General features: G+C 36.5%; 1 protein-coding gene across 6 annotated transcripts in view; it reads right to left on the bottom strand.

Annotated features, from left to right (window-relative positions):
• The window catches only part of LOC150099877 (uncharacterized), a 121283-nt gene that overhangs the window by 15852 nt on the left and 89971 nt on the right, over positions 1–15460 (bottom strand). For all 6 annotated transcript variants that reach the window (XM_090404011.1, XM_090404010.1, XM_090404008.1 and 3 more), the window contains one exon: positions 7829–7936. In XM_090404011.1, the coding sequence (XP_090260137.1) occupies positions 7829–7936 (108 nt within the window). The remainder of the gene's footprint in view (positions 1–7828; positions 7937–15460) is intronic.

The raw sequence follows: 15460 nt of genomic DNA, 5'->3' as shown, positions 1-15460 counted from the left end.
ACTTAAAAACAAGCACTGGATGGTTATATAGTAAAAATGATATAACAATGTCTGGTAAAATGTCTGTATAACAATTACAATTTTGTTTACAACAGGTTTTCAAATCTTCAGTACACAACAATAGGTCCATATATCATACTTGTAGCTCTCGACATTGAGACAAAGTTAGAGTTGCATAATCAGAACTTGCAATTATTATTATTATAAAATAAATCCTATAATATCTTTTCTGCACAACACTTTTAAGCCCAAATTTTTGGAAATCAGTAAGCAGCAGTTCTCTGTCTTAATCTGACACTGATAGTTTAGTTCATCTCCACTGAAGACTAATGGGTGTATGACATGAGAGTATGGCAGACAACTTTCACCACCTTGTTCCTAATCTTAAATGGTATTTATGTGTGAAATAGTGTTTTATGGTTGAAAACAGAATTTCAGAGGAAAAAATTCCACTTACCCGGGCCAAAATTGACTAACTCAGCGATTGGCATTGAGCCAATCACCAAATGCTTCGATGCATCTTTCTTTCCAGCGAAGCAGTTTCACCCACAACTTTGTTCACACTTGGAATTCATTTCTTCTATGATTTGTAAAAAAAAAAAGGGGGTGGGGTCCTTAAGTGTTCATAACTGTAAAATATCCTTGGGTATCTAACCACGATTCCAAATGAAGATTTTTAGCTCTGAGTCTATGGAAAAAAACCCAAGTTTCTGGAGAATAATCCCACCAACTTCGAACAAGACAGGCTAACTCACCTTCACTTGAAAAGCCTTGAGAGAAGTTCGCATCCTAGACAGAACTGGAACCCAGGTCCTTCAAACTGAAGGTCATCGTCAAAACTGACTGACCTACAGAGGCTCTAAAGTCATGATTATGGTCAAAAATGAATGCTTATGGCACCATGGAAACAGATTTCGAACTTTTCTTCAAGTGGTATGATGTGGTATCTTCTTCAATCAGTTCAGTGGTCCTTTTTATCCCATGAGAGCGACATTTATCTATGATTTCTGCTAGATAATTTGTTGTCAAGGTCAAACAATGTGCCTGCAGCTTCTTATTTTTGCTGTGCAGTTAAAACAGCAAACTGACCAATCTGTTATCTTGGTAGGCAGATCAGTCTTGATGCAACACAAAATTGGTTACTATGTTACCAGAATTATAAATTTTGGTTTAAGGAGATGAGGTGTGTTGTGAAATAAAAACTGAATGCACTGCATTTCTTTGTTCCATTCTGAATGCTATGCTGGATATAAGAGTAAGTCCTGGTGAATTGTTGAGGCACTAATCACTATGTACGGATGAGCTGCTTTGTATATTAAGACCGAGGATAACAATTTTGAGTACCATTGTAACCTGGAACTGTAAACCTTTGAATAAAAGGCACTAGGTTTGTCCACTGTAATTGTTTACCATTGGAAACTCCACAGTTATTTCGTTTTAAATGCAATCGGTCATAGATTCGTAGCCAGACCTATTTCAGATGAAGTTTTCTTTACTTAAGAGGACCCCAACATTAAATCCCAAAATTACTAGTATTCTTTCAGACTCGCTGTCTCTAAAACAAATCGGTAAGTAGCAATCTTCACCTCTTGGATCTCCAAGATCGAATGCATTCAATCTTGGAGATCTGAAGTTTCTAATCAATACTGATACCTGCATGTATTTGCACTGCATGCACGTGTTGTTCTACGGTCAGATTTGTTCAGTTGTTTCAATTAAAAATGCTACAATTACTGCATAGGGATACTTATTTGGTTCTTGAAAGAAATCTAACTTGAAACTTCACAAGCATATTAATAATCTCCTGAAGACTACTATGAAATTTCCTAGAAATTTAAGATTTCTTCATTCATTACATCCTCTGATTCCTTGACTATATAGTGTCACTAAAATATAAAATACATAAGAAAAACACTCCACTAATTAGGACCTATTGTGGAAGGTTCGATTACCTCCTCCATGAAGAATTCTGAACATTTTGTTTTCATTACATCCCCATCTGGATTGTGCTCAGTTCTGGTCTCCTGGGGGATGAGGTAGCAGTGGAGAAGATTCAGAAGCAAGCAACCAAGATGGTGAGTGGTCAGTGGAATTTACCCCATGAGGACAGATGGAGGGCAAGTTGATTGTAGAAGTTGGTTGATAGGAGAAAAGAAAGGATATAATAGAAACATTTAAGTTGCTTAAAGGGGTTTTATAGAATTGGTGCACTGGAAATGTTTCCAGTACTTGGCTAGAGTGGTTAGAACAAGGGATCATATCCCTGGAGGTTGAATAAAGGTGTTGTTAACAGGAGTGCAAAGACTAGATTTTTTTTTTTTTTTTTTTTTTTTTTTTTTGCTTGGAGAGTTGTGAATTAGTGGAATGGGTTTCTAAAGTCAGTTGTGAATGCTTTATTAATGGGTTCAAGGAGAGGTATGATAGATTGTGTAGATAGTTTGAGTGTCCAGTGACGAGTCTTCGGATTTCATGGAGGTGGTTGTACAATAATAATTATTAAAGACATACATTGTCAGAAAATTATGGCCAGTTTTGACATGATTTCCCTCTTTATTAATGTACCCACCGAGGAGATACTTCTTTTAAAAAGATATCTAAAAAAAGGTTATGACACTACTGCTCCATTCCATAAATTCTGGTCAAAAGCCACTAATTCCTATCCACTGAAACCAAGAAAAACAGCTACACCTTTTATTCCAGCACAGGGAGTAGGCAAGGCCATTTATCGATATTTTCTTAATTTGGAGCCATAGTCTGGATTCTGTCCAAGACTTCTTGAATTATCTCAACAACCAGCATACAACTCAAGAATACAATTTACTGGAGTTGGAAGTTCATGGTCCTTTCATGTTCCTGGATATTAAACTTAGATGTGTGTTAGAAAAATTTAAGATCTCTGTGTACCTTCACATGAGCAATATCATCATTACCCACTGCAAGAGCTTGGCATCCTTGCTCCCTGAGGTTTATTCTTAGAACCTTTCAGAAGAACGATTATCGTAAGCAAACTATTACTCAGCTCCCATTTAATCCACCTCTTCACCATACTGAAGATAATAACGTAAAAGTTTTTTCTTTTCCTTATATCATCTCCGTTTCACCAAAGGTAGCAAAAGTTCTCAAAATATGAAATCTGCACTTCTTTCACTCCTCTAACAAAATCCATTCCTTGCTTTGTACAGAAAAACCAAAACATAGCAGCTGAAAGTATCCAGGGGTTTGCCATCTTTGGTGTAACTGCAGTGCGCTGGGTTTTGGTCAGACAAATTAATCTAATAAACAATATAATCACAATCTTAATTCTGATAACCCTGACGATGAAGAATCCACCATTCACCTCATGATCTGGGATAATTCAAAACACATTTTTAGATACTATGAGCATGAAAGAATAATTGTTGAATTGACAGAAAGTGTTCTCAACCAGTCCACATTAATACAAATCTAAGTTATAACCTCTCTGATTGTTACTCCTCAAGCCATCCAACGTTGGTGTATACAAGATCATTCACACGTGAATGTGTTCAACAATGCTGACGAATCTAATAGAACATCTTCAAAATTTCAACCAGCCTTTTGTAACTTAATACCAGGCCTACACAGCTCAGTGGAAGTGGCACTTCCAACTGAAGGAACTTTTTCTAAGCCTTTCTTCAACCGGTTCCTGAGTTAGTCCATCTTTGGCATAGGCAAGTGGTTTATTCCTTCTGGAAACTCCAGAAAATCAACCACAGAACCCACATTATTTCAGACAGTAACATATCCTGTTAGGGTTAAGTACCAAAAGATAGCAGCTCTTGTTAGCCTGTCTCTTCATCGATTGCTGCCTATAATTAGTAATAGTCATGGGCCACTGATTGGCTACTAGTGGAGATTAAACTGCCTACTCAGCCTCCAAAAGACAGGGTTAAAAGGCCTCACCTACTTCCTATAAGGGAATGAAAGGCATTAGCTTATTATAATTATAGCAATTGTTCTGTGGTAATGCATTCGTATTTCACTTTTATTGCTTCCATGTTATGCACCCGATACAATCTTCTAGTATAATGAAACTAGTTGTGTGTTCAAAATAGTGTATACCTAGTCTAGCCATAAATACTGTTACAATTTGAGCAGCACATAACCCTTTAATCTATCAGTAAATTATGTGCACATTTCAGCACATACAAACCACACGTATAGCACGCATGTAACAGCACTCAATGTTCAAAATGTTCCCTCTTTCTGCATGCCCAAAGTCTGTGAGGCAACATATCGATGGCAACAAACACATCCAATGGAAACTGACACTACTCACTCCAAATCCACCTTCAGGCTGGTGATGCTAGAGTAATGTTTTTTGTTGGCAAATCTCTCAAGCTCTGACCACAATTTGAAGTCCAACAGATTCAGATTTGGACTTCCAGATGGCTTATCATATGGTGATGTGTGGTCCTTGTCTTGTGTGCAGGGCTGATCCTGTTGGAAGGTCCACTGCCTAACATAAAACAAGTTGTTCAGAGGGCTTGTACCATGGCTCTTATGTTCCAGCACAGTGCCTTGATACCTTTGGTGGAGGTTTTGATCCCCCTTTTCACAGAAATGCAACTTGAATACTTCATCCCTACCAAACCATCACTGATGTGGTGTGATGACCTCTCTGAATCCTGGGTGCTATGGACAATCCCAAGCGCACACACACACACACACACACATGGTAGTAATGTATAGAGGTTGATCAACCAACCTCTCGTGTATGGGATCAAAAATCGTTTTGGCAGTTAAAATCTCATCTGTAAAGAGGATAATCTGTGTGTGTTATTTGCATACCGACAGAAGTGCCTTTGAATTTATCGCCCTTTGCAGCATATGTTGCGGTGTTAGGAAGCGTCGAGTAGAACAATGATAGGCTCTCACCTCCAGGTCATCAGTTAGTACACGTAACAGCTTTCTCTGCAAAACATTAATCTCTCACAATATCACTTTCTGCATTCTCACAGGATTATGGCAGAGGCATGCTTTCACAGCTATTACAGTGTCATAATGCAGCATGGTCGACAAGTTCTTTGGCAGCGAGATACATCTTCTGTATTGTTAAAATGGTTAATAGTCTGATACACCACCATCCTATTATTATTAGATTATATGGTTCTCATAATCTCCCCACTACATGTTAACCTGTACAGCTAGACCTCTCTCTCTCTCTCTCTCTCTCTACTCAAGCACACGAATGTTGGCTGTGCACAGCATCACTAAAAGAACTGAGCTTACACAATTCTATGGGCAGTGTGGGGATGTGCAGAAGTTTTGACAGTATTTATGGCAAGACTGCATTATGTTGGTGGGATTATGCTGCAAGAAACTGATGAGGCTAAGGATTCCAGAGTTATGGTGGATAGGAAATTGAAGTTCAAAGGTTCATATTGCTTAAAACTTCAAATAATACTTAGAGGATAACTGGACTAATGTGTACATATTTTGTCTCTCAGGTTTAGAGGAGAAAAGGTGTGGAAAGAGTGCACAAAAAAAAAAAAAAGAGTAACGAAGATGATATCCGGATTATGGAATGTAATTATTAAAAAAAGATCGAGTAGGTGGACTGATGACAGTGGTAAACAGGAGTGATATGATAAAGGATAGGTTGGTCTTTATTTGGTTGAGTCCAGATTGATTTGGAGGAGGAAAATTGTAGATAAGAAGTTAATGATGAAAGTTTTTCATGTAGCACTATCACATGCTGCACTTTCCTTGAGGGTACATGTCAGGAATTGGATGATGATGATGATGATGATGATATATCACAAATGAAAAATGAATTAATTTAAAGTTAGTAATATGGCATCTTATAAAAGTTGTTAATTAAACATGCTTATTTTCATATGCCACAAAAGCTAGACGTTTTGAAATGTTACTTTTATCTTTGGCTACTGAAGACTTGCTCGGATATAAAATATTATTTAGATTAGATAATAGAACTTAATTGTAATTTTGTATGAGCTGTGAAGTGTTGAAATGTTTGTGCTGATTGTACATAGAAAAATGTTCACAAAATATGTTGTAGTGCTGAGGGAAGCAGTGATTACAGCCGTATTTTCGGAAGTGATTAAATGAACTTACCTCGGTGTACAAATCTTGTGAAACATAGAACTGTTTCAGTGCAAAATTATAATTAAACTTTCCAGCAGTGAAAAGAATTTTATCATAGTTTCAAGACACTAATGGCGGAGCAGAGCAGAAATAAAAAGAATGGTATTGAAAATTACTAGGCGTTAGGCCATTCTGAAGTAGGAAGAGGCAGGAGAATACCATGGCGCTTCTGTATCTTGAACATATGAAGAATGAACAGAAATCAGAAGTTAGAAATGGAAGACTGAAAGATATCCTTGTATAAAGATATGAGTATGAAGTTTTTAGTGGTCATTAAACCATATAGGGTTTATTTCAGTTAAGGCTGAAAAAGAACTTTATTGCTTGCCAGTTCATATACAAATGGGCACAGTAAAGTATATTTTTTTAGGATTCTCAGTCTGATAAGTGATTTCTAACAGTGGATATGGCTTTCATTATTTCTTCAGAAGCTTTCATATAAAACAAACGTGTTCTGAAGTGACAAAACTGTTAATAAGATTTTAAGAAGAATGCTGAGACTTTCATACAGAAAGTAAATTCATACTAAAGTGATATGGTTGATAAGATTTTTAGCGTATCTTCAGTGGTTTGCTGTTACTTTCAAACAGAAGATGAAAAACATGAAGTCACAGAAGTATCTTAGATGAAGACAAGATATGTTTTTTCAGTGTTTTATGATTTCAAGATGCAGAATTTGAACTGACTTATGCCGCTGTCATATATAGAGCAGTTTTTGTGTTAAACTTTCTCTTGTGTGAATTTAAGAAGGAATAAGAATTTCTGTAGAAAGCAAGAAACTGAAAGGAAGTTGTGTTATTAAGAACATATCGGTGCTTACGTAGTTAAGTTGTTGATTTTATGTTGTATATATTTGTGTTCTTTTGTAAATTAAAATTTTTATTTTGGTTATGAAATGTTTGAAGACCCAATCAATCTGTTAATGAATTTAATAAGTTACACGAGATATTCTGGGATACAAACCTGCATGCAAGACAGATTTAGAATTGAGTTAATTTCCAAAAAAACTAAGAGTTTAAACCACTTGGAATGTGAAAGAAGTAAAAAAAAAAGAAGTAAACATACATCCCCATATTCATACAGGTGTAACTAACAACATTATACTCAACATTAAGAATATATCAGAAAATTAGAACAAAGTAAACAAATTTCAGAATAATTTTCAAACTTCCCACTGAAATTGTAAATCTATCATACCTGATTAAGGAGTAATATGATCCCCTATCATTATATTTATAAAGTCCTATGTAGTAGCAGTGTTATCTAATTTGGCCAATCTGTCAGTAACATATTACAGAAGAATAAATATGAATATAAGATGCTAAGGAATCTGCACAAGTAATTTCAAGCTACATCAGGCCTCCAATAAGCAGGGCTGTACTCTCACACAAGAAGAAATTCACCTCCCACCTAAAGACAATCAAAGCATCCATGCCCATCACAGGATTCAAAGCTGCAACCGATTAGTTGAGAAGAGGATACACTGCCCACTCAGCCAACCAGGCTGGCCATTTCTGCTATAAATAAAACATGTTTCTTTTCTTTTTTTTACTGTATTTTGTTATATGTTGCTGATGCATCACTGATGTAATGGATGAAATAAGAGGAAAATAAAGCTCTATAAATATTATAAATCCACAAATCTAATATCATTAATTATTCAAGTAGAAATGCAAAATTATAAAAAAACGCTGACACTTACTTTGGTATTTCTGCAATATATCTTTGATATCCCACAGTATTTTTCCCATAATCAATTTGCTTTTGTCTCCGTTTCAATACTTCTGGGTCTGTCTCATAGTCTTTATTTCTAGAATAATAATGAATATATCAGTATGTGCTTTTCAGGAAATGAATATATAAAGCAAGGGTAAAAAGATGCATGTCCACAAAACACAAGTTCTTCAAACAACCCGTGTTTAAGGGTTGTTTAAATCCAGATCAGACTGAATTAAACAGCTTCTTACATAATATGGATTTATCCCGAGCTTCTGCTTCATGCTACTGTTAGCAAAGTCTAACAAGGTCTTTTTTCCCCCTAACACTTAACTTAATATTGTTGACTAAGTAAATGTCCAGGGGGGTGCTTAAGGGTCAAAGCTGTATAACTGAGAGGAGACCTCCACATAGCCTTTAAAGGAATGCAGAGAATTGACCAGGGCTTCTGACCTAATGTCCAATCCTCACCTTCTCGTGGTGCACCCTGTTGGGTATCTACTTTGATACTGAACGAACGAGGATGGGCTGGCAAATTGGGATTTAGCCGACCAAATTGTATTCTTATTGGTTAAACCAAAATAAAAAATGATGGTACAACATGACAAAATTTCATGCCGGCTGGGGCGTCGCCCAGTTAAACAAGGCCCCCTGTTGTTTTCGCCAGGGAACCAGGGCGAACAGCGAAAAGTCAGCTACTGGAACAAATCTGAAAACAAACCCCAACTCAACATCACCAGAGTTAAAGATCGGTACTATCAACGTAAGAAGCCTGAATGGCAAAGAAATGGAGCTAGCTGAGGAATTAGATAAGTACCAGATCGACATAATAGGGGTGACTGAAACAAGAAAGACCAAAACTGGTGAGATCTTTCTGAGCAATAAATACAAAATGTTATATTCAGGCAATGACAATCAAGGAAAAGAAGGAGTAGCCATAGTATTCAACACAAAATACAAGGCTAATCATCTTGAATGGCAGTCAGTCTCAAGTAGAGTAATGTGGGCAAATATGAGAATGGGGAACTGGACAATGAGACTTATTTGTGCCTATGGTCCGACAGAAGGTTCTACTAAGGTAGAAGTGGAGGAATTTTTTTGAGGCTTTAGAAAAAGCAACTGACACAATGAAAAAGGAAAAGTTGGTCCTTGTTGGGGATCTAAATAGCAGAGTAGGAAATGATTGTGAGACATACAAAAATATTTTGGGAAAATTTGGAGAAAAGAGCAAAGCTAATAATAATGGCAAATACCTGTTAAATTTCTGCTCAGGACATGGACTGGTTATTACTAACACCATGTTCCAACATAAAAATGTGCACAAATTCACATGGAGAGAAGAGGCTAGGAATAAGAAAAGTCTCATTGACTATGTTATTGTTGATAGTGATGTTTTCTCCCTGGTGCAGGACACCAGAGTGTACAGAGGATTTGAAATTGGAAGTGATCACTATTTAGTCTTGAGAAGATAAAATTGAATTTCATATTGAAAAGAATAACATGTAAGAAAGTTTTAAAGTGAATAAAAGTTGAGCAGCTCTCAGATGTGAACTGTAGACTAAAATACAGAAAGATTATTGAAAAGAAAATGAAAGAGTTTGAGAACAGGAATCAAACCTTGGAGATTCAGTGGCAAACTCTGAAGAAAACATTGATTGATTCTGCCAGAGAGGCATGTGGTGAGGTTGTGTGCAAGGATAAAAAAATCAGAACTCCCTGGTGGACACAGGAAGTTAAAGAGGCAGTGAAGGAAAAGAAGAAAGCATATCAAAAGTTCCTGGCAAATAAGTCAGCTTTTACTCTTACAGAATACAGAGACAAATGTAAGAAAGCTAAACAGTGTGTAAAACTAGCTAAACAAAAGTTATGGGAGGACTTTGGCAAGAATATAGAAAATAAACATCAAGAAGGTGGCAAAATATTCTGGAGGTTGTTGAAGAAGCTTAGGAATGGAGGAAAGAGTGTAAAAGGAGTTAGAGATGATAAAGGTGACATGAAAACAGGAGAAAAAGATATCCTTGAAGTATGGAGTAATTACTTTGAAAAACTGCTAAATAAAACAAGCAGTGATGACAGCACACTGTTAAAAAACACTGACCAGGCATGCAGTCAGGAATACATATCCATACTTGAAGTAGAAAAAGCCATCAAAGGCTTGAAATGTGGAAAGGCAGCAGGAGTAGATGATATTCAACCAGAAATGCTGAAGTATGATGGTATACAAGTCTTACAGTGGCTGCACTGCATAGTTCAGAAAGCCTGGACAGAGGGATGAATTCCTGATGATTGGAGTAGAGCTCTCATAGTACCCATATATAAAAAGGGAAATAAAACTGAATGTGAGAATTACAGAGGTATTTCACTACTGAGTGTTCCTGGCAAGATCTATGCAAGTATACTTGAGAAACGGTTGAGAAGAATTGTGGAAGAAAAGCTTGGTGAAGAACAAGCTGGATTCAGGCCAAATTAAAGCTGTCAGGAACAGATTGTAACTTTACGACAAATAGTCGAGAAAGCACGGGAATACAACAAAGATCTGTATTTAAGTTTGGTCGATCTGGAAAAGGCATATGACAAGATGCCAAGAGAGAAGCTATTCAATACGCTGAAGTTATATGGTGTCAATGGGGCATTATATCAAGCAATACTTAGTCTTTGAGTTGTAAGTCAGCAGTTAGAATTGAAGTACAGGAAGATGGTTTAATGTTAAATCTGGTGTGAGACAAGGATGTACATTATCCCCTCTGTTATTCATTATCTATATGGATCACATTATGAAGGAATGTGGTATTAAACCTGATATCAAAATTGGAGATGTTAATGTCAGCTCTTTGCTTTATGCGGATGATGTTATACTTCTAAATAAATCCACTACAAGTCTGCAAGATTCTCTGACTAAATTGAATAGCTGTTGTAACAGATATGGTATGAAGGTCAGCAATAAAAAGACAAAGACAATGAAAATAGGCAGAATCATTGAAAATGTCAACTGTGTTGTGAATGGAGAACCTGTGGAACAAGTAAAACATTTCAGCTACTTAGGCACGATTTTTACTGAAGATGGCAAATTAAATATAGAAATAGACAACAGAATCAGCAAAGCTGGTATGTCGGAACACTAAATTAGCTGTATACAAGATAGTGTTCAAACCAGTTTTAACTTATGGATCTGAGAGCTGGGTCAGAAGTAAAAACACTTGACCAAAGACTAGAGACTGCAGATATGAGAGTCCTGAGAAAGATTAGGGGCATGAACAGATGGCATCAATGGCAATATCATATTAAAAATGAGGATATTAGGAAAGAACTTGACATTGTCAGCATCCAGGAATGCATTAGCAGAGCCAATCTCTGGTGGTATGGTCACTTAAATAGAATGGGAGAGGAAAGATTAGCAAAACAAGTGTTCTCTGCCAGGTTGGCAGGAAAACGACCAGAGGAAGACAAGATATAGGTGGATTGATACGGTACAAAGTGCCTTAGACGATAGAAATATAGGATCTGATAATGTTGGAGTCTTGACAAGTAACAGACTGATTTGGAGGAAAATTGTAGATAGGAAGTTAGTAATGATGTAATTTTTTCATGTAGTACTGTCATATCCTGTACACCCCTTGAGGGTACATGGCAGGAATTTGATGATGATGATGTAAATGTCCATTCTGACAATGTGGTAAACCACTGTAATCTTTTCTACAAGAAGTCAAACCTCCTTAAACAAATTGATTAAAACCATGACGTTGTTTACACAATGTCTATGTCCCAGATCCATAATGATATTATGCTCTCTTCTGAAACTTCTATAGTAAGATAAAAGACTCATCTTTATTACCTGTTTTGATTATAGTTGTTCTCTCAATACTAATAATCAAACCTAATTGATTCTCAGCATCAGTTGCAAAAATAATGTTCATTTTTCTCACATTCTTTGTGAATAAGGCCAAATTATCAGCATAATCCAGATCAGACACAAAAATTCTTATATCACTTTATTCCTCAGTCCTTCTCTTAAAGAGTTCAATTCATAACAAAATCAGTTACAAGAGCAATAGAAATTGGTGACAGGAGACACTTGTCTTACTCTTTACCATTAAATTTGTGCTTTATCAATTTCAACAGAATCATCATGGTTATCATAAAAAAGTCATGTTTTCATAAGCTTTTATAATTGTCCATAAATTTTGCCTCTCAACCAAATCAAAAACTTTTTTTGAAGTTTTTTCAACAAAACATGTGGTAACATGTTTCTGAAAATTTAAACATTTCTCAAGGATCAGCCATGGAAAAAATATTTAGTCAATGAAGCATCTTTCCCTTCTGAATCCACTGTGCTCACTTAAGTTGATTATCAACAAGGTTCTTTATCTTGCTGGGTATAATAATGCAGAGGACCTTACCTGGTATTACATACCGTAATTCCTTTTCTTTAATTCTCACAAACTATGCAATCTCCCTTTCTTAAAAATGGACACTGTTTTACAAACACACCACTGGTGAAGTCTGGGGACCATCACTCAGAGAAAATGTTCGCGACTGCAGTAACTCACCTCGCTGCTCAACATTTCCAGTTTTGTTAGTACACAGCATTCTTAAAACCAACCCTCACACTTTCTTTACGATGATCTTGTAGGCCAACTCTTCCAATAACAACTGAGACCTCATATCGGTAAATACTGGCAGTATCAACATTACTCAATACTTCCACGTTAATAGTGACAGTAGTAGAGTAACTTACAGTGCAAGGTAGAGATCAGGTCAGGACATAACCATGTTCCTATGAATGCTATCAGGTGAGATCCAAATATACTTGTAATTGGAACTAGTGCCAATAATGGTATTAAAATCTTTCAAAATAACTGTTATATTAATAGCTTTTCTTAAAATTGCTGATATGCTTTATAGATAATCAAAATTCTCTCTCTCTCCATCGTATAAGATGGAAGTAGATGCTATGCACCTATTGAAGACTCAGAAGATGGAAAGCATGTTTTTTTTTCTTTTCACACGTTTATAGTTTTAATACGTTTTAGGATTTTTATTTATTTATTTTTTTTGAAGTACATATATTTCATACGTATTGGTGATATAAATGTAGAGAAGATGCAAGGAATAAGTAAAGTCTCATTGACTATGTTATTATTGACAGTGATGTTTTCCTACTGGTTCAGGTCACAAGAGAGTACAGAAGATTTGAAATAGTAAGTAATCACCATTTAGTGTTGAGAAAAATAAAATTGAACTTCATATTGAAAAGAAAGGTGTGTAAGAACGTTCTGATATTAATCGAAGTTGAGCAGCTATCAGATGTGAACTGTAGACTCATCATCATAACATTAATTATGGGTATAGATCATATTGGTCTGTTCCGGTCTCATTACCCATCCAATATCCTTTTTTGAGGTCTACTCTGCCTTCTCTTTGCAATTGGCTAGACTCAAATACACAAATAATATTCAAGAAAGAAAAACAAAGTTTGAAAAGAAGAACCAAGCCTAGGAGATTCGGTGGCAAACCCTGAAGAAAATTTTGATTCAGCCATAGAGGCATGTGGTGAGGTAATCAATATTCCATGGTGGACTCAGGAAGTTAAGCATATCAAAAGTTCCTGGCAAGTAAGTCATCTTGTGCTCTTAGAAAATACAGAGAAAAATGTAAGAAAACAAAGCATTATGTAAAATTAGCTACAGAAAAGTCATGGGAAGACTTTGGCAAAAACACTGAAAATAAACATAAGGAAGGCAGTAAAATTATTATTAACATTCTACCCCCTTCTACCCACATTCTCTCATTCTACAAAAAATCTCTTCCATGCCAACCTGATGATAGCCCCTGACTAGCTTATGTCCCAATCACCACCCCCTCCTCCTATTCACTCCTATAGGCTCTGCAACTTACATTCTCTCAATCTGTCCTCATACTCCACATTCCAAAGACCATTGTGAATCTTCTCTGGACCCTTTCCAATATATCTTCATCACCATGAAAACCAGATGACCAAATCTGGGCACAATAATCCATATGAGGCCTGATCAAGGCCTTATACAATGATATCATAACCTCTATTTCTGCTTGTCAGGGTCTTCCACATTATCACCATTATATAATGTGATGTCTTCACAACTTGTGCAATGTGGCCACTGAATTCCAGGTCCTTGTCCACCATCAACTCCTATATCTCTCATCTCCTGTACTTCCGTTCAAGTTTCTCTACTAAGTGTACACTTTGCATCCCATCGCTGCTTACTAAATCTCAAAGCCTTACACTTTGCAACACTGAACTGATAGTTCCACTTACCTGCCCATTCATGCGATCTATTCAAGTCCTCTTATAAGGCCACAACATCTGCTTGACTTTGCATTACTCTCCCCAGTTTCTTATCATCTGCAAACAGCTGCATATCACTAGTTAAACCCATTCCAGTATCATTAACACACAAATTGCACAATGGTCCCAAAACTGACCCCTGCAGAACATCACTAGATGTTTCTCTTTCAGGATATTGCAATCCCATATACAACTTTCTGATACATATCTGACAGCCAGTCACTCATCCAACTTAGAAGTCTGTTATCCAATCCCATCTGTTTTAATTTATTTAAGAGCTTGTCATGCGGCAGTCTATCAAAAGCCTTTGCAAAATCTAAGTACACCACTGTATATGCACCTCCTCTATCCAAGGCATTTATCACCTTGTTATAGTAAACAAGTTAGTGAAACATGATCTCACCTTAACAAACCCATGCTGATAACCACAGAGAATACTGCTGTTATCAACCCATTTTTGTATCCTACTTCACACCAATCTCTCCAGATATACAGACCGGCCTATAATTTGATGCTTATCACCACCTTCATGCAGTGGAACAATTTTACCCTCCTTCCACTCCCTTGGAACTTGTGGTGTTGCAAGACTTTTATTAAACAGGCATGCCAATGCTACTGACAATTCCCTGGAACATTCCATTAAGATACATGGTGATATGTTATCAAATCCTATTAACTATTGCCTTATTGACATCAAGGCTATTTGGAATGACTTCTAATGGGACTATATTGATCAAGTACATATAATAAACAACTATGTTATACCAACTAGTTTCAGAAACTAAGGCTGTTTGCATCTTCAAGGTACATAACTGATGTAAGGCACTAAAAAGTAAAAAACTGTTACAAACTATAATCAACTGATTACAATTATATCAGACAAAGAACAGAGCACGTACAATACATGCATAGAGTGTGCATGATCTCGCTTGTTATTTAGGAACATTCTATAGTTGGCACTGTAATTCAGTTCTGATGAGTTAAGACATCTAATAAGGGTCTTCCAGATCACGGGAAAGATTAGTCCTTGGTTCCTGTCAAGGTTTTGTATACAGCGGGCAACTGCTGTGGCTTCTTTAAAAATTCGGGAGCGGAAGTCCTCTTCCTCTATGTAAGGAATTGTGCTTCTATCCCACTCTATGATATGGTTTGTTCTTGAGAAATGAAAAGCTAACCCCGATTTCTCTTCTCTGTTATTATTGATGTCACCAATGTGTTCTTTTTGCCTAATTTCAAGGCTCCGTGAAGTCTGGCCGATGTAATTCACGCCGCACGAGCAGGGCATGTTGTAAA

Source organism: Typopeltis vanoorti, chromosome 14 (assembly GCF_054136105.1).
Source record: "Typopeltis vanoorti isolate ZY-2024b chromosome 14, IOZ_Tvanoo_1.0, whole genome shotgun sequence".
Taxonomy (NCBI): domain Eukaryota; kingdom Metazoa; phylum Arthropoda; class Arachnida; order Uropygi; family Thelyphonidae; genus Typopeltis; species Typopeltis vanoorti.
The sequence above is the reverse complement of the archived record's forward strand: the minus strand, read 5'-3'. Positions and strand labels throughout refer to the sequence as shown.